This window comes from Hyperolius riggenbachi, chromosome 1 (assembly GCF_040937935.1).
Source record: "Hyperolius riggenbachi isolate aHypRig1 chromosome 1, aHypRig1.pri, whole genome shotgun sequence".
Classification (NCBI taxonomy): Eukaryota; Metazoa; Chordata; class Amphibia; order Anura; family Hyperoliidae; genus Hyperolius; species Hyperolius riggenbachi.
The window spans coordinates 174,645,091-174,663,425 of NC_090646.1; the positions used below are offsets into that span (position 1 = coordinate 174,645,091).

General features: G+C 43.6%; 1 protein-coding gene across 4 annotated transcripts in view; it reads right to left on the bottom strand.

Annotated features, from left to right (window-relative positions):
- The window catches only part of FNIP2 (folliculin interacting protein 2), a 128,335-nt gene that overhangs the window by 71,139 nt on the left and 38,861 nt on the right, over nucleotides 1–18,335 (bottom strand). For 2 of the 4 annotated variants that reach the window (XM_068278857.1, XM_068278856.1), the window contains exon 1: nucleotides 1,679–2,145. The exons of the other annotated variants lie outside the window; for them this stretch is intronic. In XM_068278857.1, the coding sequence (XP_068134958.1) occupies nucleotides 1,679–1,854 (176 nt within the window). In that variant the 5' untranslated portion in view covers nucleotides 1,855–2,145. Of the gene's footprint in view, nucleotides 1–1,678; nucleotides 2,146–18,335 lie in introns of those variants that run through there. 4 annotated transcript variants of the gene reach the window in all.

Sequence of the window (18,335 nt, forward strand, 5' to 3'; positions counted from 1 at the left end):
CACATTACAAAGCAGCCATTACACTAAACCACTACGAACGTGGCCTAAAAACTGTAGCAGGATGGACATGGATAATGACCTTTGAAAACTATTTCATGTCTGGATGTTATGCTAATCCCTTGCATTCAAGATGTTGTGATTTAATGACCCAGAATACAGCTGCAGATCTGGTGACCAAACTCTAGGTTAAAGGCTCATACACACGTACAATGTAATGCACAACAAGACAAACCATACAACAAGTTGTTTACATGACAAGTACGTACACACACGCCAAATAACAACCAACTCACATACAGTCTATGCATGCAAGCTAATCGACAAACTGCACAACATGTCTGCATTCAAAAACAATAAAGTTGTTCAAAAGACTTGTACACACGTTCCAACCTGCATGATAGTTGGACAAACCAATCCTCCGGTTGGATCTGGAAAACAACCTGTTATTAGTTGGTGATCTGGTTGTTTGCCAGCCAAACACACACAACTTATCTTCCAACAGACAAGTTTGGATGATAGTTGGTAGGTGTGTACGAGCCTTAAAGTGTACCAGAGATGTACCCTCTGGCCTAATCACTCCCTCTGCGCCATCCTCTGCCTCCTTGATCTTCTGTAACGAGTCTCGGTATCTTCGGTCAGTAAGCACAAGCGCAGTTTGGCTGTGCGCACTCCCCCAGCCAGGAGAGTTCTGCACCTGCGCAGAAAGCTACCGGCGATCGGGGCGGGCACACGTGGCCAGACCGCGCATGCGCAGGAAGCCCCAACAGCCGAAGATGCCAGGAGCCCTAATGGAGGATACAGAAGGCGGAGGATGGCGCCTAGGGAACGATCAGGATGGAGGGGGCGGAAGGAAGCCCCAAGTATGTATGAATTTTTTATCCCTATTCATCTCAGGTTCCGTTTAAGGTTAGGTGATGGGAAATGTAATTGAAGGGGCATTTTATGCAAAGGAAGGGGGGGGGGGGGGGGGGGGAGTTTAGAAAGCTATAACCCATCACATTCCTACAACAACATAAGTGAAATGCATGCTTGTCATCTGCTGTATAGGCTTTCCATATAAACCCTTGCTTCCATGATTCTATTATTATGGGATGCCTTTTAAACTGTGCATTTTCTAATCACTCCCTCTGGCGATTTACTATCACGTTTGACTTTGAGGTGTTGTGCATGAAAGAGTCCTGAGAGGTGGTGTCCTGACAAAACCTGGGGGAGACTTCTTCAGTCTGCCCTATTTGGGGGGAGGGGGGGGGGGGGAAGGGGTTGCGGGGGTATAGGGGTTGGTAGTATAAATCGCTAAGCAAAGTTTGGCAAGTTTAGCTCTGCTTTAAGAGGGCGTGTCCATTCAAGAAGTGTCTCTTATCAAGTACAAAGTATATTACACTATGACTACAGAGTACTAAAAAAACACTAAAATATAAAAAATTGAATACATAGCAAATCCCTTCCTAACATAGGTGAGAGTCTACAAACTACCAGCTACAATCAGCAAGGTGAGCCTACTTCCTACATACTATAATTAACGCTACTTGATTACAACTTGGAACATTTCTGTACATTTGTTGCTTTTTGTATCAAAAAACAAAATACAAGTAAATGGATTACAAACCACAGGTAGGTTTTGAAGAAATAGATATAAAATTGTGAAATATAATAAGACATGTGTAAGAACAGGCTTTACCTTGTCCCAGTTTCGGTGTAGCAATGATTGTTATTATTCATAGGTTTGCCTTTGATAGCTCTGCTGTCATAGTTTTTACACCTGTTGGCTAGCAGGCAGGTTGCAATCCATCTGTTCCGCAGTCTCTTTGAGGCGCAGCCAGCATTGGTGCCCCCCCTCTGTGTGCCCCCACACATCTTATTAAATGAACCACAAAGCTAGATCGGTTCAGTCGCGATATTATCCCATTAAAAAGCAGGACAACCGTCAGTCTTCAGCAAAAGAAGAAAAAATTAATAATAAGTACATAAATAGTTGTCCCAGATCAGCAAGACGGAGCTTGTCCTTTCAGTTTCCAGGTTCGGAGGCAGAATAGACGGTCTCATACTGACAGGTACGACTGCTGACACTGGCTCAATGGCTTCCCAGGTTTCCAATATCCAGCTATACATTAAACTGTTAAACAGTCACAAGACTGAGCCATATGTTTGGCAGAAGGCAGGGCTTCAGCTTCAGCCCCACCCTCTACAGGAAGGTTGTGTTATCACTGGCCAGACTGCTGGATGACCGTCATGTGAGAGGTATTCATCATGTGACAATGAAAAGCAGTTTGACTGCTTGCTGGCACTGTCTGTACTATGAACGCTGTAATTCACAGGCTGTCTGCGTTCCTCTGTTCCCTGGACTTGTGAGCTGCCGCTTACAGAGCTATAATACCTTCTGCACAATCACAGAAGCACGTGCACACACACCTCTCACAGGCAATAGTTCATTATGAATGCGGTTCCCCCTGAGGTTTTTACACCTAAATCTATAATATACCTTATCAGCCACCAGCAAGCCAAAAGTACTGGACATTGTCCTAAATGCATTCACAGCCTGATAAGGCAAATATTCTTCTTTGCAGCTGCAGAATACAATTAACCCTTTGGGCTCATTCACACTAGGGGCGTTTTCTGCATTTTTTCAAGCGCAGGTGATTTTTTAAAATCACCCACAAAACATTAGTGCAATGAATCTATGAGAAGGTTCATATCCATGTAGTTCATGCGCTGTGCGTTCAGCAAAGCGGTGCCTGTACCATTTTTGGGGCGTTTCTGCTATAATGGAGAGTATAGGAAGCGCGCTAACGACTCACAAAACCGCTTTATGTGGTGAGTGCGTTCGCTTTTTTAGAATACATACTTTGTATTTATTATTTTCCGGGTCAAAGTTCACTTCCTGACTTGAGTCAGTGAATGAATTACAAAATCACTCTGGAATTGCGCCTAGAAAAGCGCTTTTACCAGAAACGCAGCGCACAGTGGAGCACCGGGTGGGGGAAAAAAAAGCGCTTGCATTTGCGATTTTAGGTGCGAATAAGGCCTCACAGTATATTTTAAAGATCACCTACTTCCCCTGCGAACAAAGTCAGACACAGGATCGGAAAATCAGATTGCACACGATTTGTTGACATTCTGGGAATCACAACAGTGCCGCGATTAGCATTGTTATCGTGGTGCCCCTTTACCTCTTTGACAATTTTTACCTAAGAGCAGTAGTATGTGATTTTCGTGTAATTTCCCTATGCGGTCTGAAGCTCCACCCCTTTGTTTTAAAAAATAAAGAATTGCGTTATACACAATGATGAACGCACTAAAAATCATGATGCAAGATTTGGGAAAAAACTGCAAGTCGCATTCAGAATCGCAGCACGATAGTGGTCGGGATTTGCAATAGAAAAGGGCTATTCCTGTATACAATCACCACTGCTCTGGACTTTAATACCTAAAAACCAGAGGACTGGGCAAACTGAAAAAAACAATGGATATATACAATGCCCCCCCTCAGGGCTTGGCAAACTTACTTGTTATCTAGGAGAGCTGCTCTCACATGAGAGAATGACCTCAGCTCAGGGGTTAAAGGATTGTACACATACTTGACTTATGCTAGGAATACACCACAAAGCCGCATCTACACGCGTAGATGCGGCTCCGATGTTCCTTATCAATCGAGCCGCTAATGCGGCTCGATTGATAAGATCCGACAGGACGGATCTCCGCACCGCCGATTCCCTGCTCGCTCCCCGCGAAGGGACAATGGCAGGGAATCGAGCGGAAGATAAGCAGCGCCGGCGGGGGCGAGCGGGGAATCGAATCCGGCGCACGCGCAGCGAGCAGGGACGCGGCAGGCACGCGCGGGGACGCGGAAGAGGCGATACGGTGGCTAATCAAGCCGCCGGATCGGAGCCGCATCTACGCGTGTAGATGCGGCTTAAAGTGAACCTCCGGACTAAAAATCGACTCAGCAGCACTGAAAAGGCCTAGTGTTTCTTTAACAGTTTCACAGCATCAGAACTTTGTTTCTCTTACCCAGGCCTCATTTTTAGCTGCACAGAAGAAAACTGCCCGGGCTTTTTTCCTCTGATGCTGTGCAAAGCATGACGGGATTTCTGATGATGTTGCTCTCGTTCTGCTGTTTTGGTACAATTTTTTTTTTTTTTACATTTTGAATTTGACATTTGAAGCCTAGCATGTGCAGCTGGGAGGGGTAATCAGGACACAGGACAGCTGGAACTGTGTCTCCTGCTCCCTGTCACCTCCTTTCAACCAAAAAGATGGCAGCCCCCATGACAAAGATGGCAGCCCCATGAATCACAAACATTTGCCTGTTCTTTTAAAACAGGGTGGGTAAAAAATTATATTACCTATCTATTCTAATTAACATAACTAATGTAACTTAATGACAGTATGTTTGTTTAGGCTGAAGTTCCCCTTTAAGTTTATTCAGCAGATAGATGGCTTGATAGATCATTTCCAACAGGTCCAATCTGATTTTGATTATTTTTGTCTGATTGATTTTCTCATAGAAGTGAATGGAAATAGATCAGAAAAAGGATCGGAAAGTAAATCTGCCAAAAAAACCATCTGTGTATTCCCAGCATAAAGTCAGCTGAGCCAGCCGAAAACAAAAGCCTCAGCGGATAACCAAGTGTGTATGCGGCAGCCCCCAACCCACGATTGATTCATGTAACCAAAAAGCTGTAGAGCAAAGGATAACTATAGATATCTATATCAGCATACCATATATAAAGGCTATATCTAACAAGTAAACCACAAAGAAAAGTTGCCCAGATGTGGATAAACAGTATCAAAGATTGTTCATACTCACTTTCAAGTCAAAAATGGTAAATTTTATTAGGAAAAATCCCCCCAAAATGTGTGCTTATAAGTAACCATAGCCCAATCCAGAATTGCCCGTATCCTAGTACCACGCTGCTATTGGCGCCGATGGTGGTTCAGGCAAGCCTGTGTGGCTAATGCAGACTTGATGCAAGCAAAAAGGTAAAGATGACCAGCACTTGCCAATTCTTAAAAACCTTTTAATTCTTAAATACTTTGCTTTTTAAGAATTGGCAAGTGCTGGTCATCTTTACCTTTTTGTTTGGGGATGGTGAGTTCACCACTACCTCGCCAACAATAACAATTTTAGTATATATTTTATCATTTTGGCGCCACTGTTCACTTCCTACAATACCAGTGTCCACCCCTGTGGACCCTCATTTCCTGATCTACAGAGAGCGACATCTTAGTCCTGAGTGGGGACGGGCCTAATCTCCCCACCTGCATTTACAGTGGTTGCCTGTGCGGTAACCCTGGTTTGTGAGTATATTTGCTTACAATTAATATTTCTCCCTATTCCAATACATACTATACTATATTGGGCTCTACGATTTCCTTTCTTTCCTTGTGTCCAACTGACCTCTTATGTAACCTGACATTAATACATAGTTTTTACCTTTTCATTATGTTTAAAGAGACTCTGTAATTAGAATAAAACCCTCTGGGGGTTACTTACCTTGGGAGGGGGAAGCCTCTGGATCTTAACAAGGCTTCCCCTGTTCTCCTCCGTCCCACACGTCGAGTGCCAGGACCCCCCGAACTGCGGTGAGGTAAATATTTACCTACTGTGATCCTGTGCAGGCGCACTAGCAGCTCCTTGTTTGGACTAAGGCAAAAATAGACAAGCTCAAACGATCCGCTCGCGCCTGTGCAGTAGAGCAGAGAACGCAAGAGGTACATATCCCCGCTTGTCAAGCCAGCTTGTTGAGGAGGTATCGGGGGAGCAGCGCAAGATCCCCTAGGCTTGAGGACGGGAAAGCCTCATTGGGATACTGAGGCTTCCCCCTCCTGCGGTAAGTATCCCCCAGAGGTTTTTTTTTTAATTACAGAGTCTCGAAGTTTAAACACTTGTGCAATTGGTCCTATAGTTGCACGCCCATACATTACTCGATGTATGGCCAGATCAACCATTATATACATCAGCTTTGATCACAGAGGGACCTATTGCCTAGTCACACACACTTCACAGCATCTCCAACACATTTCAGTAAAGTTGATGACTGCACTTGGGGACCAGGAGGGTTTAATAACTGCACTGCATAAAGTATTTGTGTGTGTGTGTGTGTGTGTGTGTGTGTGTGTGTGTGTGTGTGTGTGTGTGTGTGTGCGTGCGTGCGTGCGTGCGTGCGTCTTGCTCTGCAAAGTTTGAGAATTGCGCCCCCTCCCACCCCCTTGGCTATGAGTCAGAAATTTGGGTCCAAGTTAAGTGGGACGTCTACCCCTATACTTTTAATTTAGTGAGTCAGACCTGAAGAGTATAATTCTATATATTTTACATTTTTGTTTATTGTTTGTGTTAAATGTTACAGTATTGTATAAACTGCAATAAGTTGATAATTCTTCTACTTTTTACTTTTCTTTTGATATGAGTTTCCACTGTGCTGAAGTTGCACTTTTCTGCAACATTACTGTGTTTGAACTTTGATGTACATATTGCTCACAAACTTATTCTGCACGATCAATTAGCTGCACGGAGCAGGAGCCCTCATCACTGCATAATTTGTCAGGTGACTGCAGCAGGTTCTACCACCTCCATCTAGTCATTTCTTCCTACTTGCCAAGTATGGGACTGAAACAAATAGACTATTTTTTTTTCTGTTTTCTTCCAACTAAAGTATAATTTCCCTTTAAAAACAATTATCTGTACAGACACAGTCTACCAACACCACAAATACGTACAGGTGGATCTGTGTCCTTGTCAAAGAATGTACTATTCTATTTAGCCATTGCTGTGATTCGTACAACTCTGCCAACCTAAACAGCTAAGCCAGCGTCAGCCCATTTCCTTTTTACATTATGTATTGCTCCCAACAGGACTAAATGTCCCCATCCCCTGCTTGTCTTCATGAAAGCATCAATAATTATGGAATGGGCTTAAATAATGATAAAAAAAAAAAAACAAACAAAAAAAAAACACACCTTGTACCCAGCTGCGTGTACACACCAGCAATGACATGAGGCATGCATATGGTGATTAGGAACAATGCCAAAACTGACTCATCATGCAATTTTAGCCCAGAGGTCATCCTGGAGGCCAGACATCATGCCCAGCACCATAATCAGCTTCCCTTATCTATAAACCTACAAGCTGAGGTCTCAGACCTGCAAAATGTTCTCTGTAAAATGATCAAAGTCTATCCTGTGTTCAAGTCAGGATACGACAGTAAAATTGTGAGCAACAGTGGGCACAGAGCCATGATATGCTACAGATCAGTCAAAGCAAAGAAAATGCCCACAGTCAGGTTAGCACATCAGGGTAGTCTCAAAGCTGAAGTGTTTTAATTCTTCATAACATCAGTCAACACAAGGTTATAACAGTTGTTTTGGGGCCACGGCGGGTCCCCTTCATTAGATCAGTGTAGACAAACAAAAACACACACACACACACACACACACACACACACACTGAAATGAGTCAGGAACCACCCATGGCTAATGAGGGATCTGCCCCTTAACCCATTAAAGGACCACTATCGTGAAAAAAGTAGGCAGTTAAAACTTGACAGAACCAACAGTTTTTGGTCCAGTCCATCTCTTCATTGGAGATTCAGATGGAATTTGGCAGCCTATAGAAGTTAACCTCCTTGCCGGTTATCCCGAGCCCAGCTCGGGGTAACCTGCGTAGGAGGATTTCTCAGGCCCCGCTGGGCTGATTTTCAAATTTTTTTTTCCTGCACACAGCTAGCACTTTGCTAGCTGCGTGCATACTACGATCGCCCCCCCTCCAGACCCCTTGCGCAGCCTGGCCAATCAGTGCCAGGCAGCGCTGAGGGGTGGATCGGGATTCCCTCTGACGTCCCGATGTCGGTGACGTCATCCCGCCCGGACGCCATGGCGACCGGGGAAGCCCAGCAGGAAATCCCGTTCTGAACGGGATTTCCTGCTTACTCTGATCGCTGAAGGCGATCAGAGTGGATAGGGGGATGCCGCTTGTCAGCGGCTATCATGTAGCGAGCCCTGGGCTCGCTACAGGATTTAAATAAAAAAAATAAAAAAATAAAAAAAAAAGTGTTGCGCTGCCCCCTTGCCGCCAGAATTGTAACGGCAAGGGGGTTAAAGCAGAGCATCCGAATTCGTGTCACAGCTGTGCCGGCATCGCGTCTCACAAGACGCATGCCAATCGCAGTGGAGACGTAGCCTAAGTGACAAAATAGGGTGCAGTGGGTAGGGAGGCTGGCATCTTACTATTTTGGCAGTTGTACTGCTGTTCAGGAAATGCTGTTGAAAACAAAGAAAACCCTGAGAATCTCCCATGAGGAGATGGACTGGCTCAAAACCTGTCGGTTCTGTTCGATTCTAACTGCCTACTTTTTTTCGAGGACAAAGGGTAGCTAGCATTTATATTTACCATGTGGGTCAGCCTGGATCAGAGCATTACGTAGGTTCATACTGGACCTGTAAGAAAAGAGGGGTTTCCTGTATGCTGAGGGCGGGATCCCCGAATAGCCATGGGTGGTTCCTGACCTTTTCCATTGTATTCATATGCACTGCACAATGTTGCAATGCATATTTGTCTGCACTTAGTGTTGTGTTTGGCTGAGTTTACTTTGCATTGTGTTTGGCGGGGTGGCCATCCCATGTTTTTTTATCCGTTTAACCTTTGTGTTTTATATGGTTATATTTAATACATTATATTTAGTACTTTATGAATAATAGTTGATGAGAATTTATTAGCCCTTATCAGTATAACCACGGATTTCAATCTATTTTGCCCATTTCTCCTATAAATATTGATTCTATGTCATTACCTTGTGTAGATGAATCTTAAGAATTAACCAGTTATTGGTTTTGCTATAGTATATCTACGCCCCTTGAGATGTCATCTTATCCTCAGGGCGTAGATATACGTATTCTGCCTTATGCGTGTTCGTCGCCACCCGTTACTGCACTGATCGGCGTATGGGAACAGGTGTTCCCATAGATCAGTGTGCCTATAATCAATGATCACCAGCATCAATGAGATGCTGGTGGTTATTGACAAAGTGAAAGTAAAAAAAGATAAACACCTTACTTCCTGTGTACTGTTCACAATACACAGGAATAAAGTGGGGATGGAGGGGACATCTAGTGGCCAAATAGTAAAAATACATACTACATTCATTAAATTCAATAAAAATAAATTCCCCATTAATTACCCCTTACCTCCCCATAGTTACCAAAATAAAACACTTGCTAAAAAAAAAAAAAAAATGTACATAGTTACTTTTTTTAAATATGCATGTCATGAGAGTATATTACTGTTATTTTTTGTCAATAAGGGCTTGTAGTTAGTGGCAGGGCTGTGGAGTCGGAGTCGTGGAGTCGGGCAATTTTGGGTGCCTGGAGTCGGAGTCGGGAAAAAATGCACCGACTCCGACTCCTAATGAATTTGTAACTAATTAAAATAGAAAATATGATAAAATGTTCTATTTCTCAGATAATAGTCATTAAAAATAATGTATATATACAGTATATATACAGTAATAGCTGTGCTTAGTCCACAAAAATGAAATAAACCAATCAAAATGAGTTACTTGTGCTGCTTTAATAAAGCAGTCCCCGTATTTTTAAGGTCAGATATACATATCTGATTGTGATTGTATATATGATGTGTACACAGGAATCTCTTATATATACTAAATAACTTCTATGCTGTAAGAATAAAGCCTGATGTGTAGCTGTGTCACTAATAGAGATGGTCAATGAGATGGAAATAATTCTGCATTGATGCTGATTTATGCAAATGTATGCACTCCCTTTGCTGATGAAATCAAATAATTTGATATGTTGTTAAAATTTGGTTTGGTGTCTACAAATTAAATGGTACCTGAGACGGATGAAAAGTAAAGTTTTATACATACCTGGGGCTTCCTCCAGCCCCCTTCAGGCTAATCAGTCCCTTGCTGTCCTCCACCACCCGGATCTTCTGCTATGAGTTCTGGTAATTCAGCCAGTCAGCGCTGTCCGCTCCCACAGCCAGGAACATTCTGCACCTGCGCAATAGTGCTGCACAGGTGTAGTATGCTCCTGGCGGCGGAGTGTGTGCATGCGCACTACGCCCGACTGGCTCAAGTACCTGGACTCATAGCAGAAGATCCAGGTGGTGGAGGAGGACAACGAGGGACTGATTATCCTGAAGGCGGCTGGAGGAAGCCCCAGGTATGTATAAAACTTTAATTTCATCTGTCTCAGGTTTACTTTGTTACACAGTAGTACTATACTCTACATATGCGCTCCCCACAGAGCTGCAGGGAATCCACTGAGAATGCTGTGCACATTGAACACAGAGGTGTTGTCTGTCACCCATAAACCTTGTTCAGATTGTGCATGAAGAATGTGTAATAGAGGAAGAATCTCCTCATTCCCCTGCAGAGTACCTGCACATCATTCTTACATGTACCCACACTTACATTGCCTAGGGCCTGATAGATGTTCTTTGTTCCGGTTTGTACCTTTTACAAGTACTCTTACCAAGGACTAGTTTTAGTCTAAAGGGAATAAATATAGTAGTCTACATATCCTCACTTCGGTTGTCTTGTAAAATTCCTAAGCGTTGGCAGTTAAGAGACGAATTTCATGTTACATACGTTTAATCAACAAAATTGTAATATGAAAATTAGAGGAGTCGGAGTCGAGGAGTCGGTGGAATCCTAAACTGAGGAGTCGGAGTCGGTGGATTTTTGGACCGACTCCACAGCCATGGTTAGTGGTATAGTATAAATGAACACAAAAAAAAAAATACACATTTCCACATAAAACATTGTCGCCATACATTGTACTAGGGACATAATTTAAACGTTGTAATAACCGGGACAAATGGGCAAATATGTGGGTTTTATCCACAGTAGTACATTTTATTTTAAAACTAGAATGGCTGAAAACTGAGTAATTCACTTTTTTCATTTTTTTTCCCTCATTATTCCAGTTAAAATTATTCTTAGCAAAAAGTACCACCCAAAGAAAGCCTACTTGGTGGGGGAAAAAAAAATATATCAAGATATAGATAATTTCGGTGTGGCAAGAAGTGATAAAGTTACAGGCAAAAAAATGGGGGAGAGCAGAAAGGTGAAAATTGCAATGGGCCATAAGGGGAACATAACCTTTAGTGGTCAAGTGGTTAAACACTTCAGCTTTGAAACTACCATGGTGTGCTAACCTGATTATGGACTTTTGCTGTATCTTCTTGTTGCTTGGCACCCAGGTTATGCACCCACTACTAAAGGTAAGGTGTGCCACTCAAAAAAAAAAAAAAAAATCAACACTTTACTACAGTCTGTCAAAGCAAAGGGGGAAGTGCTCTCTCAGTCTTACATTCCACTACATCCCTGCACCTGGTGCCCAGTGCATGTGATCTGAGGTGAATGGCAGGGCAGCAGTCACATACTAAGTTTAGCAATTCTGCTCTGTAGTGACATTTGAGGTGCTGCTCCACTTAAACCCTTCTAGCCCCCGAAAATGCTGGAACAGATAAAGCAAACATCAGAACAATGTGGCCGTGTAACTTAAAAAGGTAGCAGATTTGTTTGCCATGTTCTACCTTATGATCACAGGAAATCTAAAAACCAAAACACTCTTATGATCTAATCACGAGAGGAATGTGAGTAAACACCTTAGAGAACAGCTCACTGTCATCCTTTCGCATGAGACTGACTCATGATATGGCTTCTTATTATTATTTTTTCCTTGAAAGAAATACAACACTGATGCCTTAACACACTGTCACAATTTGTACCTTATGTTTATGGATGTGATTATGGTTGCAAATTCCTCACAACTCTTGTATTTGTTTTAAGACTGCCTTTGGACCTGCATACCTGGTGCTACCTGATCCCCAAAGCTAGCATGGCATGTGAGGATCGAGATGTATGAGCAAACTTTGAGGTTTCAAGATTTCCATAGGAGAGTTAAGATGCGGTAGTGTCTTTAATAAGTTTTGCCCATAAGGATCGTACTCTTATGCTATGTACACACTTTCAATCTCTGTTGACTTGCGAAGATTGGAACTCAACCCTTCAGGCAATAGTTCGGAGCAAGTCTGTTGATGTGTCATTTATTCACCCTCCCACTCTTCCCTTAAGGAGAGTGCATGGGGCAGGATAGAGGCGAGAATAGGAAAGTGATAAGAGGCAACATCGTGACAAGCCTGGCTCTTCGGCTACATTCACAGCTGGACGTTATGAAATGACATTAGGGAGGCATTGCAACAGGGAATGGTGTACTGCGACATTCACAGTGCAACGTTAGCGTTGCGGTGTACCACGCTATGCTATGGTAACGCACTGCTGCAGTGAGTTACTGCTAAACGCACACGTTAACAGGTACAGGAAAGCATACTTTTAATTGTCTGTATGATTCACTGTACCTCAATGTATTCGACTTAATCCAGCCGTAACGTGTGGTACAACTTTGTTTCGCTGCATTGTCTTCCTGTTAAAAACAGAAACACAATGCAGCATCTCACTGTGAACCTAGCCTTCCGGTCTCAAAATTTGACTTGAACCAAAAGGACTGATTATGGAGAACGGGTCAGCTATACTCTAAGTCTGGGGACTCTGCAGGCCACTGCAGGTTTACAAGCTTACCATCTTGTTTTTTTTTTCCTAAGGTAGTTTTAGCATAGCTTGGATTTATGTTGTGGGGCATTATCTTGCTGTAGAATAAACCTTGACCAACCGAGGCACATAACAGAGGGTACTGCATGGCGCTGCAGAATGCTGTGGTAGGAGTTTTGGTTCAGGGGACCCCTCACTCTATACAAATCACCAATCCTGGATCCAAAACAGCCTCAAATGTCAAATTCTGGTTCTTCATCCCAAAACACCTTCTTCCAATGGTGGCGTTTCATGGCCCTGGCAAACTTCTTTTCATTATTCTGACGTCTTAGCAATGACTTTTTAGCTGCAACTCGAGCTGTCAAACCCACATCTCTAAGCACTCTCTTCACAGCTGGAACTAAGACTTGCGACAAATATTAAGCTGTGCTTGAAGCTGTAGTCCCGTGACCAGTCTACTACATAAGCTGCTGAATCTCAGAAACTTTTCTTCTGACGCCATTGTGGCTTTTGGTCTGCCAGACCTCTTCCTGTCTATGGTTTCTTCGGTTTGAGCGCCTTTTAATGGTGAAGGAGACTTACTGTACTTACTGAAACCTTGCTTTTCCTTGCAATTTCAGACCTATGGTTTTAAGTTTTCCAATGGCTTGTCTCCCTTCCAGTGCTATCGCATGTTGTCACCTTTTTGTGATAGTCACATTACTTTCTGCGGTACAATACTGTTAATGCTCACGAGAGTATGGTACAACAGAATCCCCAGGCAGCGCCAGAAGGTGTTGTAAGTAATCAGTAGAATCAGTAGAAATTGGTAACAACTCTCTAGGCTTGATCAATCTCCATTGCTACAGAACAGCTGTAAGTTGATAACCCATTTCGGGCCCATTCACACTGGGGCGTTTTTCAGTGCTTTGCTGACCACAGGCAATCAGCAAAGCGCTGTGACACATGTATCCCTATTAAATCAGTAGAAAAATAAAATAAAAATAAAAACACAAATGCGCTACAATGCAGCAGTTCTAAAACGTTTCACTATTAGTAAATATTTCAGTAATGCTTCTCAGTTTCAACAATTTCCATGTTATCTGTACTATTTCAGTTCAATATAGGTTTTACATGTTCTGCAAATCAATAAACCGTGTTTTTATGTATATGAACATTGTGTTTTTATATTATACCTTTTTTTGACATTGTAAAAACTGTGCCCGAGATCTTAACCACTTCTGGACCAGGATGATTGAAATCTACGCTGTTTGGGACCTGTTTTCCCTGTCAGGGCGTAGACTTCAATCTTTGCGCCGCTACCGCTGATTGCAATGCTCTCCCGTCGCTGCAGCCCATTTGTCCTGCTGTTGCTATGACAGCAGAGCTCTGTAAGCCGGTCGGGAGCAGATTTCATTGGCTCCCGACTGAGATCCAATCACATTGGCTCACAGTGATCACAGGGTCAGGAACCAATGAAATCGACTCCTGACTATCTCACAGAGCTCTGCTGTCATATCGATGGCAGGGTGAGTGGGCTTCAGCGATGGAAGAGCAGCAGTAAGCGCGAAAGCGATGGGTCTGTGCGGCGTAATGTCGGTGAGCCCCATTTGTTTTTTATCAGCAGTCTCTGGACCTTAGTTAAGGGGATAGACTTCTGGTACTGAAATGGTTAACATCTGGCATCCATGTCCAAAATAAAAGTAAGTAAAATTACACCAAGTACTGTATGTTACTATCAGCGAGAGTTATCCTCAAATGACCGCTACTGCTTTCAAGTACAAATATATTCCAATTGTCTTTTCTACAGGATTTGCACAGCAGATGCTAGAAATAGGCGATCAAAGCACACAGTGCCCACGTGAAGACTGGCACTCTGCCTACTTAAAAGCATTTTGCAGACACTAGATTACCATTGTTTTCAAAGAGCATAATCTGGCCAGAAAAAAAAAAAATGTTCATTCAACTTTCTCTAATGTCATGCTGACATTATTTCACCTCCATTATATTAAGGCTGAGTAGTGTAGCTAGTTGTATATGGCAGCCAGAAGTGTGTTGATCACAATACAGAACAATAGGTAAAAGAATATGACCTGGAAAATACTAAGATACTCAGGTGAAGCTGACCCCAGCCATGACGCATCTCACAATAAAATGCAGCTGGCAAAAAAAAAAAAAAAAAAAACGCTTTTCATTGACTATATGTTTTTCATACAATTTTAACTGGCCACCTCAGACAGAACTGTGCATCGGTTGAAATGCATAAGGCTTATTCACACCACGTCCACTGCTCCATATTTAACATAGCAAATAGCCAACGCAAAACAGACATGCAGAAGGTGCCCAGGCTTTATGGGCCTTTTCACAAACTTGTTCGTTTCAGTCAGTTGTGGGTGCATCTTGTAGCCCACATTTTCTGGACAGTATATTACATTGCAATTCTCTTGATGAATGGCCTGCCTCTGCTCCAGACCAGCAGTGGACAGTACAGATGAAGACTGAATGCAGCGTTTAAATGTTACACAATATAGTTGTAGTTATGGCAAACTCTATATCTGCAATTAAAGAGGGCTTGGATGCTTTCCTTGCATTGAAGGGCATCCACAGCTATAATTACAAGGCAATTCCTAGGAGAGTTGATCCAGGGATTTATCTGACTGCCATCTGGAGTCGGGAAGGAATTTTTCTCTTTTAAGGCTTAGGCCCGGTTCAGATTGCAAAAAGCCAACAGATCAAGCCAAACTGATCCGGTACAGCGGATCCAGTCTCCGCTTCACCGGATGGCTTGGTGCACACTGGCAAACAGATCCATAAAAAAGGATCTGATCACCGATCAATCGGATTTCACTCCGTTTGCCAGGTGAGGGAGGGTGCAGCAGCCGGGCTGTTGGGTGAGCAAAATGAAGCCGGCTGAAGAGGCTTTCAGGCTTTCCGTCTTCCGCGTCATGTTACTTCATGACGTGTCATGCGACTAGTCACATGACACATCTTGTAGTCATATGACGTGAAAGACGACGTATGCCTAAAACCCTGTCTACCGCTGGCTTAAATAGATTCTGTATGTTTTAATCCTCGCTTACTCACCCGCCCGGCTGCTGCATCCTCCCTCACCCACTTGCCCACTCAGGTTCACGTCCCCACATCCCACCACGTTTCTTCACTAGTGTGAAGAAACGTTCATTCCCCATTGCCCCTAATGCAGGGCTTTTTCTTCTGTTTCTGATCCGCTAAGCTCAGTGGTCTAGAGAATGTGGTACTGCAGCAAATTTGCGCTCCGTACAGAATGGATCCGTACGAACGGATGCGTGTGAATGGTTCCATTGGTTAACAGTGGAACCGCTCGCATCCATTCCGCTTGCCAAGGCTGAAGGAAAATACACTATCCTTCTCCTCCTAGACCTCTCATCAGCATTCGACACTGTCGATCACTCCCTGCTACTCCAGTCCCTGCAATCTGTGGGTATCCAAGGCCTTGCCCTAGCATGGTTCTCCTCCTACCTCAAATCGCTCCTTCAAGACCTCCTTCAATGGTTCCTCCTCAACCTCCATCCCACTTTCAGTTGGGGTCCCCCAAGGCTCTGTTCTTGGTCCCCAGCTGTTCTCCATTTACACCACCTCCATTGGAAAACTATCACCTTTATGCAGATGACACCCAGATTTACCTCCATACCACTGACCTCTCCACCACCACCATGGAGAAGGTATCCTCTGGCCTCTCGGCTATTTTATCCTGGATGTCTGCCAGGTTCCTAAAATTAAACCTGGATAAGACTGAACTCCTAATCTTCCCACCCCGTGCTGCCTCACTCCCCACTGACCTCTACGTCACTGTCAATGGCACAATCATTCATCCAACCACACAAGCCCGCTGCCTGGGTGTCACCCTGGACTCGGCCTACTCCTTCACCTCCCACATCCAAACCGTAGCTAGGGCCTGCTATCCTAGGGCCTGCTTTCCTGACCCCAGACACTGCCAAACTCCTTGTTCATGCCCTCATCATCTCCCGCCTGGACTACTGCAACTCCCTCCTTTCAGGCCTCCCTCAAAACCGCATAGCCCCCCTACAATCAATCATGAACGCAGCAGCCAGACTCCTCTACTCCTCCCACCGCTCTGTCTCCACGACTCCCCTGCATTGGCTTCCTATTCACTTCAGAATTAGCTTCAAGGTCCTATGTTTGGCCTACAAATCCATACACAAGTCCTGCCCAAGCTACATCTCTGACCTGGTCAGCAGATATACACCTGGCCGCCCACTTCGCTCCTCCAACAACCTACTCTTAACCACCCCACGTATCTCGCACTCCCATGCACGACTGCAGGACTTCACTAGAGCTGCCCCCATCCTGTGAAACTCTCTCCCACTGCCCATCAAGCTCGCTCCCACCTTCAAAAAAGCACTCAAAACTCACTTCTTCAAGGAGGCCTACATCAACTAAACACTGCCCTAATCCTTTCTGCCAATAACTTCTTGCTGCACCCCCTCCTTTTGTGTCACCAACCCCTCCCTCTAGATTGTAAGCCTTTGGCAGGGCCCTTGTGTATCATACTTGACTGTGTGCACTTTACCCAGAATTTGGAACTTGTTACCACTACCACTCCAGTTTATGATCTGGCATTGTACTACTGTCTGCATTGTGTATCTTTTTGCTATTACCTGTATTGTTGTATCTATTGTCTATTACCTGTATTGTTCTGTCACCCCTGTTATTGTCTGTAACCTTATTTATTGTACAGCGATGCGTGATATGTTGGCGCTATATAAATCTAATAATTAATAATAATTAATAATAATAATACAGTATATGTTCCGCTTTTTAACACTAATGTGAACCGGGCCTAATTGGTTCAGGCCTTGTAAGGTTTGTTGCCTTCCCCTGGATCAACTGGGATAAGTGCAGGTTTAGGATGGGTTTTTGGTTTTTCTTCTGGTTAAACTAGGACGGATGTCTTTTTTCAACCAAACTATATGTAACTATGTTATGTCTAGTCACAAAGCTTTAAGTCTTCCTTTACAGTAAAAACCTATAGACATACAAAAAAAAAATCCCCTGTAAGTTTTTGACTTGTCTCACTGCTCCTTGACAAAAAAGATCAATCCGTACTTGGCAATAATGAAGCAGCCACATGTTTGTTTCCTAAATAAACCCAATGCCCTACATGGTAAAATGGTTTGTGTGTTTGGCACACTACAAAGGGCCAAAGGTAACATGGCACAGCCTATGAATGAGAGACGGCTCATAATGTTCAATCAAACAAATACAATACAGACAACATTGATTTTGAGGTACTGGTGAAAGGTCATTACAGAAGTTCTACTCCGCACATTAAACATAGAAAACACAAATACAAAACAAAAATCAAAGGTTTCCCAAACAAGCAAAAAAAATTAGACGATTTACGTAGCATCATGTAAACATTTGGCATATACATAGCCTAAAAGTAAGCCAGTCTTGTGCAGAGACCGAGCACGCATATACCTTCAAATTCTGTTGCCTGACCTAATAAGGACTCTAACCCTCGGGTAACAGTTTAGGACCTGCTGTACAGATGCGCTAAATGAATCCTATTGCTATGAAGGAGGGCTGATTGCGCATGCACGCGACAAAGCAGCACGGAGCAGGTGGGGTGAGTAGGGGAAGAATGCCCTCAGCTAAGGAATTGAGGTGGATAAGGATCCGCTGTACAAATGTGAAATCCTAGTGGTAGCATGTAAGTGGTTTCCAGTCCTCAATTATGCAAAACCCTAGTGATCACTCCAGGGGGAAAAAGGCGTAAAAAAGCAG